Below are 22,527 nucleotides of genomic sequence, written 5' to 3'. Positions count from 1 at the left end.
TATTGTTGTTGTTTGTGTTTTTATGAGACCTTCATAATGCTGTATTTTTTTAATTGTAGCTATAAGATAAACCAGAAACAGTTATGAGTTCATATTCTACCCTCCTATGCAGTGGTATTCTTTTTAGGAATTTTTAACAAATAAATTGGACAACTGTCAGTTAACCAGATAATTCAGAGGTCACTCTGTTTTCTAACTATGTCAGATATGTGAGGTATTACTATAAATAAAGCAATGAACCTGGAGTTAGTAGGCAGCTCTGAAAACTTGCCCCAACTGTACTGTCCGGCTTTCTAGTTTTTACTAGAGGTAGTGTTATCTGTTGTTAAAAACAACACAAAAAAACAAATACCAGGGTAAGGTGAACTGCTCTCACTTTATTTTTGTCTCGGGTCTCCTGTGAAAATATCCTAGGTACCCTGTTCCCAGCTCCAAGTGCTTTTGGCATTTTTTCTTTGCCTAGAGATTCAAGAATATGGCCTCTTTTTGAAACTACTTTTGCAGTCTCTGTATATTGGTAGTCATTTTCTTGGAGCAGGTGTGTTGAGAGTAGTAACTACTTGGCTGTGAGAATTTATATCTCTACGCTGGTGGTCAGTTAGTGACATGCATAGTACAGACACAGCAATGAAGCTGGGCAAAGCTAAGTCTTAGAGAGCCCTTCCTCCCTTGGTTCCATGTGGCTCTATCCACCAGATTCCAGCTTTTCCCCAAGAGCCTTCTGTTTCTGCCTATCCTAGGAGTTGGCAATCTCATTTTAGTTTTACCTTGTATCTATCTGTGGTCTTAGTTGAGTTTTCCCTGAGCTTCCCCCATAGTTACTGAGTATGCAGTACTTTTCCTTTTATTCCTTAAGACTTCTTCCTTTTGCAAACTGAATTTCAGTCCTGGCCTAGTTCAGTTCACTGAGGAGCAGGTATGTCCCAGCCTCTGGCTCCAGCAGGACTTTAGCTAAGTCATAGTCCTTTCAGTTCCTTTTGTCTCCTCTCATGCGTGGCTTAGTTCCTCTTTCGTCTGTGGGTCAGCTCCTTGAGACTCTGCTTCTGTGGCACAACTTAACCTTAACGTGGTATAGCTTCACAGACAGTAGAATTGTGGTTACCAGGTGGGGGAAATGGGGAGATACTGATCGAAGGGTACCAAGTTGCAGTCATGTAGGATGAATAAGTCTAGAGGTCTGATGTACAGCATGGTGACTGTAGTTAATACTATATTGTATAGTACTGGAAATTTGCTGAGAGCTTTTCTGGTGCTTTCATCCCACGCACAAAAAAAATGGTAACTATATGAAGAGATGGATGTGTTAGTTAGCTCAATTGTAGTAATCATTTTACTATGTGTAGGTATATTAAAACATCATGTTGTACATCCTAAATATATATAATTTTTGTTAAAAAATATTTTTAAAAAGATAATGTAGCTTCTAACCATACTATAAAGATGACACGCAAACATCTGTAATAGGGTGGGGCCTCTTTTTCCAGTCTCCCCATTTTGGAAGAGGTAATTGATTATTGAGGTTTACTAGGTCTACTAGGTAGCAAACTGAATAGAGGAGCAAAAGTAAAAGAAAAATCATTATCAACAAAGAAATTTTCACCTTATGTAAGGAAATTGAAATCGGTATGAGTAGGATAAGCTGAGAATTGACATTTATGCCTGTGTTGGGGACAGGAAATTAGCCTTCGACAGAATATATGATATGTGGAACCAACTTTTTTTCAAGGGGAAAGGGGTCCACCATTGTTCTTGAAAAACATGTACCTGTCAGGTTAACTTTGATTTTCTCACATTTGAGAGAGCCATGGGTACAGTGCAAGCATGACATTAAATGGCAGCTGACAGTTATTCTGCTGAGGGCCCAGTAGAGACTGTGACAAATTGGAGGGCAAATGTTTTGTATAAAGAGGAATGCAGGATAACATTACTCGAATCCAAACAACTGGTGCCTTGCTGTGTTAGGGATCCCATTTTCCTATTATTCCACTTTTTTTAAGAGAAGTCCTCTTTGTTTTATTTTATTTTCCGTAACTTTTTTTTTTTTTTAACAAAAAGTATACTAGCCACCTATCTGGTTTCCCAACTTCTTTAATTTTTCTTTTTATCTCTTCTTGATTCTCAACCTTGTTTCTAACAGGGCTGATCTTTCCCCCAAATATTATTGCCTCTGCTCATTCTGTGCACCTTCAACTGGATTGTTCTCCTCAATTTTATCTTTCCAAATTCTAGATGAGACTGTTTAAATATTTCTAGACATACTTGATGATAATTATGTTAAATCTGTAGGTATTAGAAATGTGAATGAGAAAAAATATGCCATAAGATATTAAAATCTTCCATAACAACATAAGCTTAAAATCAACAGATGTATTGAGCACTACTTTGTAAGGCACAGTGTTACTCTTCCAAAAAACTCAGTCTAGAAGCAATTGATGGATAAAATCTATATATTTATAAAGATAATTACCCGTACAGGGGAGTAAAATGGTAAGAGCCAAAAGGAATACTGTATCTTACATCCCGTAGGAGTTCAGGGAAAAAGAATTATTTCAAGGATTGGAATGTAGCATAGTAGACTTAAAGGTAACAGTTATGTTCCTGTTTTGTATTCATAGGTACACAAGCAGATGTAAATTTTGTATTTAGTTTTATTATGGCTAATTTTTGCTGTTTTGTTAGTACCTCACCAGAATTTCATATACAAGCAAGCATTTCTGCTTGTATATGAATTCTGCATAAGATAGGTCCCGTAAATTCTAATTGAGAAAAATTCCTACTCCTAATCTTGAAAAGACTTTTCCACTCTCTGAAAACATTTTTATTGGTATGTCTTTCTCTTTCTTTTCTTCCTTGAGAGAAACTGACAAAATAAAAGTGAGAGTAAGTTTTTTCTCACTTAAAAAAAATGTATCCGTCCTAACTTGCTGTAGTTAACTGATTATACTTTGGACAGATTTGAATTTATAACTAGCCAAAACACATTTTGATATATTTTGGACATTTGGTTTCCTTCTCATTCTCAATAAACTGAGAAATGGGTATTAAAAACATTTGCTAGAGTATTCCCAGTGTTTTTTAAATAATTTTTTGTATATAAAAGTATTTTTGCCCATTGTAGAAAAATCAGAAAATACAAGAAATTGTGATAAAGAAAACCAACCACCTAGAGATAGCCACTCAGCGTTTTGCTATATTTACTTCCACCTATTTTCAAAGACTATGTTATAAACATAATTGGGATCATAATTCACGTAGTTTTGTATCCTGCTTCATTTTTTTTTACTTAATATTTTGCATAAACCTTTTCCCATGCATTAAAATTTCTTTGGGAAGAGTGGCTATAAAATATTCCTATATATGGATGTACTATAATTTATTTAAACATTTTTCAATTGTTGTTTTCCATAGGTGGTTTTACGTTTTGGGCTATTCTAAATAGTTGTGCAGTGAACATGATTGTAGATAAATCGTTTGAGTCTGATTTTTTTAGATTAGATTAATGGAAGTAAAATTACTAGATCAGAAAACATAAACTTTTTTTTAAAGCCCTTTGGTAAGGCAAATTGCTGTCCAGAGCATGTACTGATTTCCAGCAGTATATGAGAGTGCCCATCTACCTGTGTCTTTGCCAGTGTTGAGCCCAGTACAGTATTTTTAACAGTACCTGTCCTTTCATTTTTGCTTTCTAATTGAATTCAATTATTCTTTTTCAAAATGTACCTATGCAAGCCCATTTTAGATGTAGTTTCAAGACGAATTACTTGCAGTAGAGTTCTTAGTGAAGTGGGGCAATGTTTGATTTATTAAGTTAAACAAACCAGGTTGCAAAATGCTATGTACAGAATTACATAGAAAAATACTTTCACATAAGCATTGTAACACTGTAAGGGCATCTCTGCTTGGTGAGTATGAGTGATTTTAGAATTTTATTTGTGCTGGGCCGGCCCCGTGGCTTGGCGGTTGGGTGCGCGCGCTCCGCTGCTGGCGGCCCGGGTTCGGATCCCGGGCGCACACCGACGCACCGCTTCTCCCACCATGCTGAGGCCGAGTCCCACATACAGCAACTGGAAGGATGTGCAGCTACGACATACAACTATCTACTGGGGCTTTGGGGGAAAAATAAATAAATAAATAAAATTAAAAAAAAAAAAAGAATTTTATTTGTGCTCTTTTGCGTTTTCCAAAATTTCTATAGTCAGTCCATGTTTTTTTTATTAGAAATATAATTTACTAAAATAATAGAACCTCATAATTGAGCTGCAATACAAACCTCCTCAAGAATTTATAAGCCACCCAAAAGTATCTAACAGCTTTCCCTGCTTGATAATTTGGCACAGTATTTCTTTTTACAGTAATACTTTGAAGTTTCTGTATTTCTTTAAGGAAGTAGAGTATTTGTCTAGTACTAATATTGGACACTGGCCCTCATGTTTTCTGGGAAGTACCTGTATTGAGAATATTTCTGTTTCTGACTTAGAAGTATTATTTATTTATTTATTTATTTAATTAATTTATTTATTTTGTGAGGAAGATCAGCCCTGAGCTAACATCCATGCCAATCCTCCTCTTTTTTGCTGAGGAAGACTGGCCCTGGGCTAACATCTGTGCCGATCTTCCTCCACTTTATATGGGACGCCGCCACAGCATGGCCTGACAAGTGATGCATCCGTGAGCGCCCAGGATCTGAACCCGGGCCCCCAGCAGCGGAGCACGTGCACTTAACTGCTACACCACGAGGCCAGCCCTATAAATATTTTTTAAATGATAGCTTGAATGAGAGGTTGAGTGTTTGTCTTGCTTAGAGAAATATAAGGAATTGCATTGGAATTTATATTAGCCTCTTGGGACATCAAAATTACTTAAGGCCAAGTAATCCGAAAGTTAGGATGGCGAGTGTTCTTCATGTTAAAATTAATAAAGAGGAATGAGAACAGTTCACAATGAGGGATCTAGCAACAAGAGACAAATGAACAGTTTTTAAGATTTACCTTATTGTGAGTTTATTTTGGCATGGCATTTATATTTTAGGAGGTGGCTTCATTAAAAGTCCACTCAGTACAGTATGCTGTGACATGTTAATCAAAACCACTAACAATCATTATGTACTTTTTCTAAAGAATTTTTTTCTAAATTTAGAGCATGAGCTAGTTAAACAATATGAACTATCCAATAAAGTCAGAAGGTAAGGTATATTAAAATATGTTGAAAGAATCTGTTCTCTTATCTGTTTGCCTGAGTTCATGAGGTAAGAGGTAAGTAACATAGATTAAATTAAAATAGATGAGCATATTTTCACAATCACCTTGACATCACAAAATATTGTTAGAGCTCGAGGTATTCAAAAATCTACCTAATTCTTTTATCCTTTCTCCTTCCCTCATTTAAAATTGATTTTACCAGGTTCCCAAATTGTATATGAGGTTTTTTCTAAAGATTCTCATTGATTTTTTTTTCTTTATGTATTATTTTATTTTTTGTGTGAGGAAGATCAGCCCTGAGCTAACATCTGCCAATCCTCCTCTTTTTTTTGCTGAGGAAGACTGGTCCTGGGCTAAGATCCGTGCCCATCTTCCTCTACTTTATATGGGATGCTGCCACAGCATGGCTTGACAAGTGGCGCGTCAGTGCGCGCCTGGGATCTGAACCCCGGGCCGCCGCAGCGGAGCGCGCGCACTTAACCACTATGCCACCGGGCCAGCCCCAGATTCTCATTGATTAAGTGGAAATGTGAAGGAAAAATTTTTTCTAGTATGAGACATTTTCTCCAGTTACTCATGTCCAGGAAGATCTGGATTGTGGCAAGGCCTGATTTATGCACAGCTTGCATTCCTGATTTGCAACATTTGAAATTTTTTCTTGACCACAGTGAAACAACAGACATTAATAATGTTCCATTAATTTTGTCAGTGTTTAACATGGGAAAAAACATACCCCCGGTACAATTTTATTAGAATTATTTCTAGGTGAGAAAACAAGAAAAATAGCATTATTAGTTACAAAATTTTTCCATAACCAATTTGTTTTCCTTGACAGAGATTGATATGCTTCTAACCTGATATCATGTCCTTAGCAAAATCACACACTAATAATATTATTTTATTGTTTTGCTGTAGATGTGTTCTTTGTGCCATTGTCCTGGAGCAACAATTGGTTGTGATGTGAAAACATGTCACAGGACATACCACTACCACTGTGCATTGCATGATAAAGCTCAAATACGAGAGAAACCTTCACAAGGAATTTACATGTAATTATTTAACTTCTCTAAGTTTTTTTAAACAGTCATAACTTTCTTTAGGATTTTGTAAAAAATTTTCCCATTTCAAAGCGTTTCATCATCATTATAAATGGTGTTCTTGATAAGGAATTTAATGCTTAGAGAAATGGTGTAGGAAGTTTAATAATAAGATTTTTAGAATCCAGCTTGTGGATGGGGTGAAGTATAATGCTCATTTTCTCAATATGAAAAATGAGTTTCGTTTGTTGATAATTTTTAATTTCTTCATTTTTTATAGGGTTTATTGCCGAAAACACAAGAAAACTGCACATAACTCTGAAGGTATGTCATTCAGCTGCTTTTCAATTTCAAGAAGAAATTTGAGTAAAATATGAGTGAATTATACTATATTAAGTTTTACCAGAAAACATATCTCAATATTGAATACATTTCAAAGAATTAAGAAAAGCATTGGGATAAAACTAATGTACATAGTGAAAAATTTTTGGAATTTTTAAGAAAACTTTTACCCCAAAGTTCTTATAAAGAGTACGTTAAGAACATATCTATCTTTAGGAAGAAATGGTGCTAGTGGTTATGGATTTCTGTGTTCATGTAAGTGTGTTAGTAGATTATAAGTGTAATGATTTGGATCCTTGCAACTGTCAGATACAGAACATGTGAACTGGGAATACTAGTACATTTTGTGATCACCAGGCTTTCTGTTAAATTTTTATTCACGTTGTAGTACTTATTTTTTTTTAAACACAGACATGTTCATAAGAAGTAATCAATTTTAAAATATAAATTTTTAAAATTATTTTATAGTTCGTTTCCACTTAAATTTATACAAAACCAGATTTATCATGTTTATATATAGATAGCCAAGTTGTACTTGGTCTTTAAAAGGTTTGAAAAAGTTCTCAAATTGAATTCTGACTTGTTTCAAACAGATGGTTTTGATCTTTTACTAGCAATATAAAAAGATTTAGATTTAATCTGAGATTGTTCTATCTTTTCATTTAGATTAGAGATCTTTAAAGTTTTTGTTAGCTTCTGAGAACGTGCTGTATAGAATTAGAATGGTTTGAACCTTTTGTTTTAGGAAGTTGTTTCCTTTATAAAGATTTACTTAATTATCAGTGCTAGCATGTTAAAATTTGTGGCCCTTTTTGATCTCTTAGATCTTGGCTTTATAATACAAAATGGTATTGTTTCCACTTCGGGACTCCAAATTAGTCCAAATACTTTAAAAGTGCTAGTTAAAAATATAGTTTTTAGCAAAAACTTGTCTTTAAGGTAAACAGATTGTATAAATAATAACAATGTTTTTGAGGTGAGAGATGAAGTACAACTGATAAACCTTCATAGTGTTTTCCTTCAGATTTTCTCCACACTTAAATCTAGAATTGAATTGAAAAACATTTTGTGAAAGGTTAAGAGTAAGCTTTCCCACCTTTCATTACTTCAGATTTTAACAATGTATTTATTTGATTCTCTTTAAGATTGTAGTGACCATATATGGTAAGCCAAGAATTAAGACTTAACGATCTGACGAAGACAAGTATATGAGTGTACTGGGACAGGATATTTGAGGATGGCAACAATGATTAATATAGACGTCTCCCCTTTTATTCCCTAGATTTCTGAAGCTGATAGTACCATCTAGTGGTAGAGAAAAGTCACTGCAGACTACGTAAAGTAGAATAATTTTGACCACCTTTTTGCTTTGAGACACTTACTAATGAGAAGGATCTAAATTCATACTTTTCACGATGACTTTTCTTTTAATGTAACTGGCTGGATCACTACAATTCAAATTTGTGATAGAATTGATTTGAATTTTGGATTCAGTGTATGCTTTTGTAGCACATTGAGGCCCCTTGTATTATTGACATATATGTAGTGTGTTTATACTCATATTGTAGAACTTGAAGCATAATTTTGCAATTTAAAAGTATTACAGAGTTTGTATTTATTGAATTTTGACTTGAGCACATTCATCTAGCTTGAATTTATTTGATATTGAGTGCTTTGTCAGAAACAGAACGTCCAATTATATCATTGTTCTAATGGGAAACATATGTTCTACTTTATGCTTGTAATTTATGATGGAGGGTTATAGGATTGTATTTCAGGGACTGTCTTTGTTTGAGAATTGTACTTCACTAGTCTGTAGCAAAGAGGAATTGATACCTGTGGCAATTTCTTGATCATTTGCCATCTGTGGCTCAATACCTACTTTGCTAATACTTAAAATGATAGATACCGTATAATTCAGTCTGTCATGTTAGTTTGATATAACATGAGCTGTGTTTTGAAATATTAAATTTGAGAATCTCTTTGCTGTCTCCATAGTTTTGCCTTTTCCAGAATGTCGTATAGTGGGAATCATATAGTAAGTAGCCTTTTCAGATTGGCTTCTTTCATTTAGTTGGCCTTTTTTGGGAGTCTGGGGGGATTAGCTGATACATAAATGCTTATGAGAAAGGATCCACTAGGCTAGAAGAGATTGAAGGTACGGGAAGGAGGATTCAGTATACAAGCGGAACCCTGTGCACAGGAAGCCCTGGATAGGAGGACATTTCCACTGTAATAGGAGAGATGGAAGAGGATAGGCAGTTTCTAACAGGTCTGTTTTCTCTGTGAGGGAGAATGTAGGGAGAGGCATGAGGGTTGGATGTGTAAGGAGCGAGGAGAAGATTTGAAAGAATAGTTATGAAAATTGGGAGAGGAAGTTTGCCTAGGGAAATATAAGGTTTTCAGACTGGATTGAGGGCCCAGTTAAGGTTGGTAACCATGAATTTACATAGTGATGCCATTAGTCAGGTTGTGTGACTTTTCCTTCAGCAGTTCAGGATCCTGGGTGTAGCATAAAGTGGCTAGTTGGTTAATTCAGAATTGGGATTTTGCCAAGTGGGTTCAACAAAGAAATAAAGGGAGAAGGGAATTTAGGATATTTGTAAGAGAGAGATCTCAGTTAGATAGGGAAGTGAAGGCAGGAAAAAATAAGAAACAGGGAGGAATTAATAGACTGGAGGTCCTGAAAAAGTTGAAGAACAATGAGAATGAAAGTACTTGGGAATCATTTGTGGTCCCAAAGCGTGATACAGTGATTTCAGAGGTAGAACCGTTTTAGGTGATTATAAGGTATCTGGGTGTGATTATAGGAATTGGGTGGATGATGGAAGACATTATTGAAGATCAGGGTACTGAGTGGCTAGGTGTTGCTTAGATTGTCTGTGTGGATGGTTGAAATCACCCAGGATGATGGCAGGGGTTGGGATGGAGAAAAGGGCTGTGAGCTGTGTGCTAAAGCAAGTCTGATGCATGAGGTGGAATGATTGAGAGTTGGTAATTGTTAGCAACAAGGAGGGGAAGAAGGTAGCGTAGTCTGTGGACCAGCAGAATTGACATCATCTGAGAGTTTGTTAGAAATACCTAATGTCAGGCCCCGCCCGTGACCTACTAATAGGAATTGCCATTTTAATAAGATCCCAGATGGTTTGTATTCACATTAAAGTTTGAGAAGCAGTGGTTTAGCTGAGTGACATGGACCTCAAAGGTGCAGGGCTTTTTACAAGGGGATAGAGAACTAATGGCTCAACAGCGCTGTCTAGTAGAACTTCTGTGATGATGGAAATGTTCTATACTTGCACCATCCAATATGGTAGCCACTAGCAACATATGGTTATTGAGCACTTAAAATGGTGTAGTCTCCTTCTATTCTTAATAGAAATTTATATGTTGAAAATGGACAGGAATAGCCAGAATCAAATCCTACATCTTATGTGATTTTCCCCTGTTGGCCTATGTGTTTAGATAATAGGTATCTTCTTCAACTTTTTTTTAAAGCGGTATTTCAAAAATGTCAAATATTGGTAATAGCAAATAGCTCTAGCTTACAGCTGATGCTAGGCTCTGTTTTCTAGAAGTACCTTAAATGATAGCTTGTCATCACTAAACGTTTGAGTACCTACAAGGAACTGTGATTACATATAAATGGTGGTTCTTTTAAAATCATTTTCATTAAGGAGTTAAGGCCTTTGTATTTAATAATTTATTTGGAGCAAAGTAATCTGTGATGAGACAAAATGGTATCTAGAGTAGATGCTGAGTGTTAGCTATTTGCAGTAAGAATGTGTAGAATTTAAGTCATGATCACAAACAACCTCAGCTCAGTTTAGGTTCTTGAAATTGTAAGGAGCCAAACTTGTGATTTATTATTTTTCTTAAATTACCCAATATAGAATGTTTTGCATGGGATGGGTGCTCAAGAAATGTTTGTAACCTCTTCATTTTCTTTGGCTTGAAACTAAGCACAGTATTTAATGTGTCACTTATTTTGGGGTGACACTTCTTGTCCTATAGCTTCTCTTGTGCCAGGTTTTAGTCACGCAAAATGAATTAATAAAAGAAGGTATCAGGTTTTCGGGGGGGAGTGGGGTGGAGGGGAACACAATTTAGTGACAGATATGTGACCAACTGATTAAAATACAGTGTTCGGAAACTGATTGCTTGTCAAATCATATAACTCAATTTATGTTTTAGGAAATAGGGTCACCATAGTTACATTAGAATTACGTTCAAAGTGTGTTATCATTTATGTAGACTCAAAGCCTTTACCTGCTTGAATATTCCCGTAATATTTCCTTTCTCTTGTTCTTTTTCTCTAGAATATGCTGCAACTTCCAGTCTTCATTACTTTTATTAAATGGAAGTTTAGGGAGATTTTAATATGGTATCAAAGTCTTTAAAAACCTTTTAAGTTTAGTAGCATTGAATAGATTGATGAAGAACCAGAAAGGCAGTTTCATACACTGGTTGCACATGAGCTTTGAAATCAGATCTATATTTGAATCTTAGCTCTACCACTTACTAGTCACATGATCTTGGGCAAGTTATTTAGTCTCTCTTAGAGCCTTAGATACTGCATCTATAAAATGGGGATTAAAAAACCCCACCTCATAGGGTTGTTGTAAGGATTAAATGAAATAGTGCGTGTAAAGCTCTTGGCAGTGTTCCTGGCACCTAGGAAGTGCTCAGTAAATACTACGTTCTAGATCATCCTTGTTGTTACTGTTATCCCTGGAAAACTCTACCTACCTTTATTACCACTCATCTTTTCATGTACTCTTCCTTGGAAGATAATAGAATTTAAATTGCATTTGTGATTTAACGTGGAAAATTTTTAGTAACGTATTCATATTCTATTCTTTGCTAGAACTGACTCCATATTCTTTCTTTGATTCACCAGATTTATTGACTACTTATGTGCAAAGTGCTATGCTAGGTGTTATTTATGCACATCTTTGATTTAGCACATTTTACAAACTTTTGTTATAGGAAGTTGCAAACATATGTAAAACTATGTTTGAAAAAAAGCCCCATAACCAGGCTTTAGCAATCATCAGCTCATGGCCAGTCTTGTTTCATCTATACCCTGTCACCCATTTCCTCCATCTCGATTATTTTGAATTAAATCCCAGATGTCATATTTCATTTTAGCACACTTAGTTAAGAATAATATATTTTTTGATGTATGCTACATACTTATATATGCATATGTATATGCATAAAAGGAATCATTTATCTGATACCTTTACTGAAAAAGCAGAAAGCAGAGTTTGTTTGTGACATGGAGCATGCCGAGCAAATCCGCCTCACCTTTCCGTTGCAAAAGGCAGGGCAGGTGACCTCCAGTCTTCCTTTGGTAGCAGCCTAAAGATTTAAAGCAGAGGTGGTGATGCTTATCCCAGCCTTAATGCTTGTCCTTTTGATTTTTCTTTTTTAAAAAAATTCCAACATTTATTGAGTGCCTGCTGGGTGTAGGTGCATTGGGGAATTTACAAAAGAAGCCCCTTTTGGACAAAGGTCTACACAAAATACGACAAGAGTAATAACTAACAATTGAATAGAATTTTTTAGTTTACAAAGCATTTTTCACAAACATTTTCTTAAAGCAGCCTTTTCAGGAAGGTGCTCTCATCAGTTCCATTTGCTACACCAGGAGACTTTGTCTTGCAAATGTTAAGTAACTTTACCAAATTAAGACCTAGTGAGTGGCAGTCTTAAGACTTTCTGTTCAGCGGTCCTTTCTACTTCATACTGTTAACTGATGTGAGAATTTAGGAGGGGGAAGGAAGTAGAGCTTAAAGCAGGAAGATATAAGATGAGGAAAACATTGATTAGGAAGGAGAAGAGAATTGGTAAAGGGACAGATAGGGCTTTACACTACTAGGAGGAGAGTTGGTTTCCTGGTAAGTTGGTCACTCCCCATGACTCAGTGGGGCAATCAGAAGAGTAACAGAGGGGCGTGGCCATTCTAAGGTGGCACAGACATCTGGGGGCTGTGCTCATAAAGGTTGGGAATGCTTGGTGGCACAGGAAGGAGGACAACCTTATTTTGTCACCTACCTTATCAGCCTGGATTTTTAGAAATTGCGGCTGTGAATACAAGGGCAAGGTTTTATTTTTTTATCATATTCATTTGTTTGAATAGGCATATGAACATTGTACAGAAATCAGCTGTACAAAAGAGTATACACTGGAAGTAAGCTTTCCTCTCATCCTTGCTCTTGTATCTCAGTTTCCAAATTCCTTTGCTAAAAGCAGCCACTACTCTCAGTTTCTTCTCTATCCTTCCAGAGCAGTTGTATGCGTACATAAGCGTATGCATAACTATCCTTTTTCTAATTTCCAGAAGCATATGAAAAGGTGTATTTCTATGATAATGGGTATTACCACTTGAAAAGCATGTGGTACTCACTGACGTATATTTGTCTCAGCTCTGCCACTCCCTGGCTCTGTGACCTTGCGCAAAATTGTTTAACCTTTCTGAACTAACAGTGGCTGATACAACCTCATGGGCTTGTTGTGAGGCTCAAATGAGGTAAGGTATATAAACTGCATAGCACATCTGGCATAGTTAAATCTCAAAACGCTCAAATGTTAGCTCTTATATTTTGAGTATTTCCAATTTATATATATTAAGTGGAAAAGAGCAAGATACAGAATAGTATGCCTGGAATGCCATTCATTTATGTATCCTTTTCAAAAACACATGTGCACACGCAGAGAAAATAATAGTTGACATTTATTGAGAGGGTCTATGTGCCAGGCGCTGTTCTAAATTAAGTACTTTACATGAACTAACTCATTTAATTCATTCATTGAAGAACTCTCTGAGGTAGGTCTCAGGTAAGAGGACACAGTCCGGGGCAGATCCAGGATTCAAAACCAACCCTTGAGGTTGAGAAAAAAGCAGTTTACAGTGGTTATGTTGAGAGAGGGGGAGCTAGTAAGAAAGAAGGGAAGCAAGAAAGCGAGGGTGCCAGCTGGGAGTGCAGAACGGGTGGAATTAGAAGGTGGAAAGGAAGATTTTTACTTATTTTATGCAGATAGTTCTTTTATAATTATTATTAAAGAAAAAAAAATTTTAATGTTAGGACATTTTCACGATTTTGAATTGGGGGGAAAAAAAACAATAGTTAACCATGAAAAATTTAAACAAAGATGCTGTGACTAGCTTCATACTCACAGTTTCATGTGCATTTTCCATTTTTTTTAGGATAAATTCCCAAAAGTAAAATCACTGGGTCAAAGGGTTCAGTCTTTTTAAGGTTCCTGATACATGTTGCCATATTACTTTCTAGAAAGAGTATGCTAAATTATATTCCCATCAGCAATGGATGAGTTTACCCCTCCTTTCACCACATTGGATGTTATAAATTCTTTTAATTACAAAGGTAGTACATTGCCCATTGTTTGAAGAATTAAAATAGTACAGTAGTACTACTAAAGTAGTTCAGAAAGCCCTCCCTTCACCCTGAAATCACATTCTCTAAGAGTAACTAGTAATAACAGTTTGGTGTATGTCTTCCCAGAGCCTTTTTGTGTGTATGTACAAACTTACATATATAGTGCATATGGACACCTTTAAATACAGTGGCAGCATAATATATATATATATGTAACATTATGCTACTTGCTTATTTCATTCTGTGGTACATCACAGACTTCCTTCCCTGTGGTGCCTATAGATCAACCTCATGCTTTTTTGACAATTATATCTCATAGAATAAATAGAACCAGTTTATTTAAGGATTTCTCTATTAATAAAAATCAGTTGCATCTATTTTTTTCACAAATACAAATAAAATGGCATTGATCTTCCTTATACATATATGCTTATGTACTTACAAAAGTGATTCTATAGGATAAAGTCCTAAAAATGGGGTTGCCAGGTGGAAGGGTCTGTGCATTTAACATTGGGAATAAATACTGTCACATGTACCCAGTTTATGCTCCCACCAACAGTGTATGAGAGTGTCCATTTCCCTACATCTGTGCTGGATATTATGAGTCTTTAATTTTTGCCAATCCACTTATTTAATTTCCATTTCTTTTATTACTAGTAAGCTTGGGCTTCTGTTCATGTTTTTTTAGTTATTTATATTTCTTCTGTGAATTGCCAGTTCCTATCATTTGTGCATTTTTCTCTTGAGGTTTATCTTTTTAAAATTGATTTGTAGTGCTCTCTGTAATGTAGATATTAATTCTCTGTTACTAAATGCGAATTATTTCCCAGTGTATCATTTGTCTTTTAACTTGGTTTGTGGTGCCTTGTGCCATGCAAAAGTTTCTTAATTTTTAGTCAAATCTGTCAGTCTTTTCCTTTATGGCTTCTTGGGTGTCCCAACCCCAAGATTATAGAAAATCTTCTCCTTCATTTTCTTCTATTACATTTATAGTCTGTTATTTTATGATTAGATTTTTTGATCCATCCATAATTTTTTCATATGGCATAAGGAAAGAAATCTGAATATTTAAAAAGTGGATAACCAATAATGCCATTATGTCTTTTCCCCACTTATTTGAAATGCCACCATTACCATACTCTGAATTCCCATAAGAATGTGGGTCTGTTTTCACCTTGCTTTCTCTTCTGCTGATGTATGTCTATTCCTGTGCCAGTGTTTTAACTGCTGTTGTTTTATAGTGTATTTTGATATCTTTTTTAAAAAGATTTTTGTGTATTGTACATTTACTGTTCCAGAAAACCATAGAATCAACTTTAAGTTCCATTTTATTGGCATTTGATTAAATTAGGTTAGTGAGAACTGATATCATTCCAGTGTTGATCTTGTTCATCCAGAAGCATGGCCTTTCTCAACATTTTTGTGCAGCTTCTTTTATATTTTTATTTCTAACACATTTTTTGTTAGGTTTGTTGTAGGTTTTTATAACTATTGCAAGTCTGCTATTTTGATAGGTGAAACTGATATATCACTTAATTTACACTTTGATTCTAGAGAAGTCAAGTTTTCTAAAAGTATGTTTACTTATATTCTGTGAATTATTTGATCATATGCTTGATCTATTTTTCTGTTGGGGTCTTAATCTTTTATGAGCTTATATCATAAGGATACTAATCCTTTTTAACAGCTATAGCAGATATTTTTCCAGTTTATTGTTTGCCTTTTAATTTTACCACTTTTTTTGACTCAGAAGTTTCAAAGTCTAATATAGTTAAATCTGTTAATCTTTTGTGATTTTTAATAATTGCTGTTATTGTCCCCTAAAATTTTATACTGAATGAGTCCATATTTAGGACAAACATGCCATGTGGAAAACTAGTCATGTTGGCCTGATAATGGAATCAGTTAAGTAATTTCTTTATAGATGTTTAATAATGTAGTTTTATTATAGTGTTAGTGATTATTGGTTTTCATTGTAAATAACAGAATATTATGTGTATCATATATATGATATAATATGTATCAGAATGATTGAAACATCTGATTATGATTTTTCATTCTAAGAATTTTTAATTTGGGGCAAGTGCAAATGATTCTAACAGCTTTAACAAAATTCTGTGTCTTAAAAATTGTCAGTTTGTTTAAAGTAGGTGGTGTGTTCTGATATGAAATTTGCTATAGTGTTAAGATAAGAAGATACCTTTAATTGACTTTTCTGTCTTCACAAGGAGAGTTATTCACAGGAATTTGTCTTGTTGTCTATAAAACACTATCCACTAACTTTTACCTTTTCCCCTTTTTTCCTCCCTCCAGTTCTACCATAGTTATGTGAAGTTGCATTGATATAAATTTTTATTAACTGTTTTGTAAACAATCTAATGCTCTCAGTTCCTCGAGTTTATATATTTACATATACTAATTGAATTACCCTTTTCTTATCATAATGAATGTGCTTTTATTTCTAAAATAACAAGCAAAAAGCCTTTAAAGTATCTGTTAAGAAAGATATTAGAATCTGAGAATAGGAGTTGATATGCTTTCTCATTGAGAAATTAGACCCTGAAATTACAACCATTAACTTATGGTAAAAGAAAAAACAATGAAGGTATTAGAGTTGTGCCTAAAACTTCCTATATTTTAACCTTAAGACAAGTGAACATTTGGTTTTTATACTTTTTTGAACACTAAATACATTATCATATATACAGTAGGCCCTCAATAAATAAAATATTTATTATAATAACTGAGTGAAGCACCTTCTATTTTTTTTTTTTTTTTTAAAGATTTTATTTATTTTATTTTTTCCCCCCAAAGCCCCAGTGGATAGTTGTATGTCGTAGCTGCACATCCTTCTAGTTGCTGTATGCGGGACTCGGCCTCAGGATGAACGGAGAAGTGGTGCCTCGATGCGCACCCGGGATCCGAACCCGGGCCACCAGCATCGCAGCGTGCACTTAACCTCCAAGCCACAGGGCCGGCCCTGTGAAGCACCTTCTATTAATGATGGAAATTCTTTTCAAATTGCTGTGAAATATAGTTCTAAAGTTTCTACATAAATTTTGTTTAATCCAGTAAGGTATACTCAACTAGCTAGCAACATAGCTTTTCTACCACTTATGTTAGAAATTCCTTTTATACTCAACATTTAATTACTTGATCAGTTGGCTAATTCATTTGTAGATGACTTCCTTATTGAATTTGATCATTTGATTTTCATGATAGTTTCAAGAGCAATCTAGAACGGTGCTGTCCAGTAGAACTTTTGTGTGATGATAGAAACATTCTCTATCTGTGATATCCGGTATGGGCACAGCTTGCCATGTGTGACTAATAAGCACTTGAAATGTGGTCATTGCCACTGAGAAACTGAAAGTTTAATTTTATTTAATTATAAGTGACTTAAGTTTTAAAAAACCTCATGTTGCTAGTGGCTACTACATAAGCACAGATATGCCTACTTTATTTTCATTTAGTTTTCCAAGTTATAGTAAGTTTATTTTCTAGGTAAGTGTTCTGATTTTACCAACAGTGTGAGGTAAAACTTTGAAACCTATGGTAAAAAAAAAATACATAACTAATTCTAAGAATTGACTTATTAGAGTTTGAAAATGTTTACTGAATTATGTGCACAGTCAAGATCACAAAACTCATTTTTATAGAATTGTAAATTCAAAGGAAATAACTGTTATAATGATTATAATAAAACTATTTTTTGTATTTTAATTTTTGTTCCATTTATATGAAATGTTACGTTGTTATATTGAACAGACCACAAACCATTTCTCCTCGTTTCTGGAGCCGATTTCATTCTAAGGAAAAACACATATTCTAAGGACTCATAAACTAATGCTCATTTTAAGATTGGTCCATATAAAGCTTTTGTTCATTTTTAAGCAGCTGATTTAGAAGAAAGTTTTAATGAACATGAACTGGAACCCTCATCACCTAAAAGTAAAAAGAAAAGTCGCAAAGGAAGACCACGAAAAACTAATTTTAAAGGACTTTCGGAAGATACCAGGTCCACGTCCTCCCATGGAACAGATGAAATGGAAAGTAGTTCCTATGTAAGTAGAAAAATGTGGGATTCTTACTTTTTGTTGCACCATGAATATTTCATTTAAACTCTGTTTATAGGTAAAGTCCATCATTTGAAGTGTTAACTAAGCTTGAGGTACTGATGGCATATTTTGATGGATTTTTGTTTTGTTTTGTTTTTTTCTTTTGCATCTGCAGCGAGATAGGTCTCCACACAGAAGCAGCCCTAGTGACACCAGGCCTAAATGTGGATTTTGTCACGTAGGGGAGGAAGAAAATGAAGCAAGAGGAAAACTGCATATATTTAATGCCAAGAAGGCAGCTGCACATTATAAGTGCATGGTAAGCATGGTCCTTTTTATGTGTTTTTAAACCTAAGTTTTTTATAAAAAGCATTTAGCTAGTAACCAAATAAGGCACCTCCTCCCCCGCCGCCAGCATTAGTGTTTTAGAATTATGAATAGTATATCCTATAATCCCAAATCTTCATAAACTTTAGATTTTTAAAAATATAAACTTTATGATTTAGTAGGATTTAAAGTAATCCTGGGGCCGGCCCAGTGGTGCAGCAGTTAACTTTGCGCATTCCACTTCATTGGCCCAGGGTTTGCCGGTTCGGATCCTGGGCGTGGACCTACACACCACTTATCAAGCCATGCTGAGGTGGCGTCCCACAGAGAAGAACTAGAAGGACCTACAACTAGGATATACAACTATGTGCTGGGGCTTTGGAGAGAATAAAGGAAAAAAAGGGGGAAGATTGGCAACAGATGTTAGCCCAGGGCCAATCTTCTTCAAAAAAGTAAATAAATAAAAAATAAAGTAATCCTGATTGTAGTTACCATATTCCAGATAATCCATAATTAACTGTTTCATAACTGTAAAAATTTCGGTTTTATAAACTGGTCGTGAAAGATATGTTCGGCCTCCCCTATAACCTAGTAGATGTCTCTGTTATTGTACTTCATGCATTGTATTGCAGTAATTCATTTATGAGCCTCTCTCCCTTAATAGACTCTTAAATTCCTTGAGGATAGTAACTATATCTTATCTTTGCATCCTTAGATCCAGGTCTGACATACAGTATACGCAAACATTTTTGAATGAGATTGTATTGAGTTACTCATCCCATTTATGATTAGGTTTTTTTTTTTTTTTTTTTAATTTTTTATTGCAGTAACATTGGTTTATAACATTGTAAAAGTTTCAGGTGTACATCATTGTACTTCTATTTCTGCATAGATTACATCATGTTCACCACCAAAATACTAATTACAACCCATCACCACACACATGTACCGAATTATCCCTTTCACCCTCCTCCCTCCCCCCTTCCCCTCTGGTAACCACTAATCCAATCTCTGTCCCTATGTGTTTGTTTATTGTTGTTATTATCTACTACTTAATGAAGGAAATCATACGGTATTTGGCCTTCTCCCTCTGACTTATTTCACTTTGCATTATACCCTCAATGTCCATCCATGTTGTCACAAATGGCTGGATTTCATCGTTTCTTATGGCTGAGTAGTATTCCATTGTGTATATATACCACAGCTTCTTTGTCCATTCGTCCCTTGATGGGCACCTAGGTTGCTTCCAAGTCTTGGCTATTGTGAATAACGCTGCAATGAACACAGGGGTGCATGTACCTTTGCAAATTGGTGTTTTCAAGTTCTTTGGATAAATACCCAACAGTGGAATAGCTGGATCATATGGTAGTTCTATCCTTGGTTTTTTGAGGAATCTCCATACTGTTTTCCATAGTGGCTGGACCAGTTTGCACTCCCACCAGCAGTGTATGAGAGTTCCCTTCTCTCCACATCCTCTCCAACACATGTTGTTTCCTGTCTTGTTAATTATAGCCATTCTGACGGGTGTGAGGTGATATCTCATTGTAGTTTTGATTTGCATTTCCCTGATAGTGTATGATTAGGTTTTTAAAATATTATTTATATCAGAGGTTCTTAACCAGAGATGCATATCAGATTTACCTGGGGAGCTTTTTCCAAAATATGTACGCCTGTAGTAGATCCCAAACATGTCTAGTTTGAAAAAAAAATTCCCTAGGTGATTCTGATCTGCATCTATGGTTGAAATTTGCCAGTTTCACCTATTTTTTAAAACTTTGGGGAAATATGAAACAGTTGAGTTGACAGGGTGACACTGTTGAAATCTTCCTTTTTTAATGAAGTATTTAATCTTGCCTCCATACTGGCAACCCTCAGTTTTATTTCATTGTCCTTATTTTGGATTATATTTTGATCAGATGTGAATATATTAAAAATATTTGAGTCAGTACTTGATTATTAAGGAAAAGTCATCTTTCTCAGGATATTAAAGTAATATAACACATTTGTTATTATGTTGTTTAATTTTTTCTCACAAGGATTCTGAATATTAAATGTTCCTGCATTATTCTTTTCTAGTTATTTTCTTCTGGCACAGTCCAGCTCACAACAACATCAAGAGCAGAATTTGGAGATTTTGATATTAAAACTGTACTTCAGGAGATTAAGCGAGGAAAAAGAATGGTCTGTGGCTTTATATTTATGTTATGCAACATACTCTTCTGACTTTCTGCTTTAAATTTAGAACACATCTCAAATTTATCCAGTCATCAAAAAATTTAATATAAAGTAGTTCATATGTTAAAGCAAAGTATTTATTTGACTTATTTGTAATATAATAAAGGATGCTGATGTTACTGAAACTTATTCCTCTTTCTATGTAACTTCATTACTTGAGAGAATTATACTGAGATTTATATTTCAGGGTATTTGAGAGTCTTATTAATAAAATAAATGAAGATGTGAATGTGACACACCTATTAAGTTTAAAATGTTATATTGTTTAAGCTTGCTTAAAAAAAATTCCATAACCCTAATATAGCATTGAGAATCTCCCCATGTTGTTATTCATTCTTTTTTTTTAATAAAAAGAAAAGATTTTTTTAGAGCTTTCTGTTTAAAGTACACATATATAGTTATGTCTCTTAAAATGTTTATCATAGCTTTAAAGTTTCCTTTATAAAATGTGCCTAAGTCTCATGTTTTTAAACATACTGAATTACTAATAAATAGCTTTAAGAAATATTGGCATCTTTATTGATCGCTTACTCCTTTACAGTTTATGAATATTATAAAATGTCAGTGGAATGCAAAATCTTTTCTTTAAGACAGCAGTTGTGTCTAGAAATGACTTTAATTTTTAAATTTTTTTATTGTGAAAATTTTCAAACATATCAAAATTAGAAAGACTAGTGACACACGTCTATCCATCACCTTGACTCATCAGTTATCAAGAATTTGCGGCACTCGTTTCATCTATGCCTTTTATTCTTGTTGCTTGAAGTATTTTAAAGCAGAGCTGAGACTTCATATCATTTCACCTCTACATATTTCAGTATGTATCTCTTAAAAGTTGGACATTTTCTTACCTAACCACAATGTCATTACACCTTATAAATTAACAATGAGTCCTCAGTGTCATTTAATACCCAGTTTGTATTTGTATTTCCCCAGTTGTCTCAAAACTATCTTTTTAAAGTTGATTTGTGTGAATCAGAATCCAAAGGAGGATGACACATTCCATTTGGTTGGTGTATATCCCTTAAGTAATCTAGGGCGCTCCCTCCTCCCTGTCCTTGTTGTTTCTGTTTTTGTTTTGTTGTATGCCATTGGCTTGTTGAAGAAAATGAATTAATTGTCCTTTAGAATATCCCATATGTTTTCTTTGTTTGCTTTTTCATGATGCCATTTAACTTGTCCCTCTACCTGCCAGATTTTCTTTTAAAGTGGAGGTTAGATGTAAAGTCTTGATTAGATTCAATTTCAACATTTTGGGGGGGGGGGGTAAGAATACTTCACAGGAGGGACTGTGACATCCATATTTTATCACATCACACAAGTCATAATGTCTAATCCTTGGATTCAGGTGGTGAGTCTGAGCCCTCTGTTGTGAAGTTCCCCTTCAGTCTTTCATCTAGTTGTTTCAGACATTGATGATCTTTGTCTGAATTCATTAGAAATGACCCTTTCTTTGTGGAACTGCATTTTTGAAGGTGTGAAGATTTTGATGTTATCTGTTCCATTTAAATCCAGTTGAGTTTATCGATACTTTGATTACTCTTTTAAAAATGAAACTCCTTTAAAATAGAACGTATAGTACTAAAAAAAAATAAGAGAAAAATCACTTCATCATATCTTACAGAGCAATGTTGTGTTGTGTCATACAGCCAAAGTCCAAACAGGTGACTAGGATAACAATTCAATTCTCTTGGTCAACTTGTTTACTTCTGCACTGAATGTTAGTGTAAACACTAACCTAGTATTTCCCCAAGTGTGCTCCAAAGGAAATTAGTCCAGCAAGATGCTCCTCCACTCTTCCAAAATTATAAAAGGGCATCTGGGAGTTCAGTAAACTTGGGAACTGTTTACTGTGCCTTCCTTCCTAGAGAAAAGATTGTGAGAAGTTCTGCAGTCAAGCAATCTGTTTAAAACTAGCATTTCTCAAACT

General features: G+C 34.8%; 1 protein-coding gene across 4 annotated transcripts in view; it reads left to right on the top strand.

The window, feature by feature from the left end:
- The window catches only part of PHF6 (PHD finger protein 6), a 47,214-nt gene that overhangs the window by 12,836 nt on the left and 11,851 nt on the right, over positions 1-22,527 (top strand). For 3 of the 4 annotated variants that reach the window (XM_087426887.1, XM_087426886.1, XM_014792768.2), the window contains 5 exons: positions 6,114-6,247; positions 6,516-6,559; positions 17,872-18,041; positions 18,211-18,354; positions 20,439-20,543. In XM_087426887.1, coding sequence (XP_087283013.1) covers positions 6,114-6,247; positions 6,516-6,559; positions 17,872-18,041; positions 18,211-18,354; positions 20,439-20,543 — 597 coding nt within the window. The remainder of the gene's footprint in view (positions 1-6,113; positions 6,248-6,515; positions 6,560-17,871; positions 18,042-18,210; positions 18,355-20,438; positions 20,544-22,527) is intronic. The other variant, XM_004437260.3, reaches the window with a different exon arrangement.

Source organism: Ceratotherium simum, chromosome X (genome assembly GCF_057802395.1).
Source record: "Ceratotherium simum simum isolate JZ-2026a chromosome X, ASM5780239v1, whole genome shotgun sequence".
Taxonomy (NCBI): domain Eukaryota; kingdom Metazoa; phylum Chordata; class Mammalia; order Perissodactyla; family Rhinocerotidae; genus Ceratotherium; species Ceratotherium simum.
Note: the sequence above shows the minus strand (reverse complement) of the source record. Positions and strands in the feature narration are given on the sequence as shown.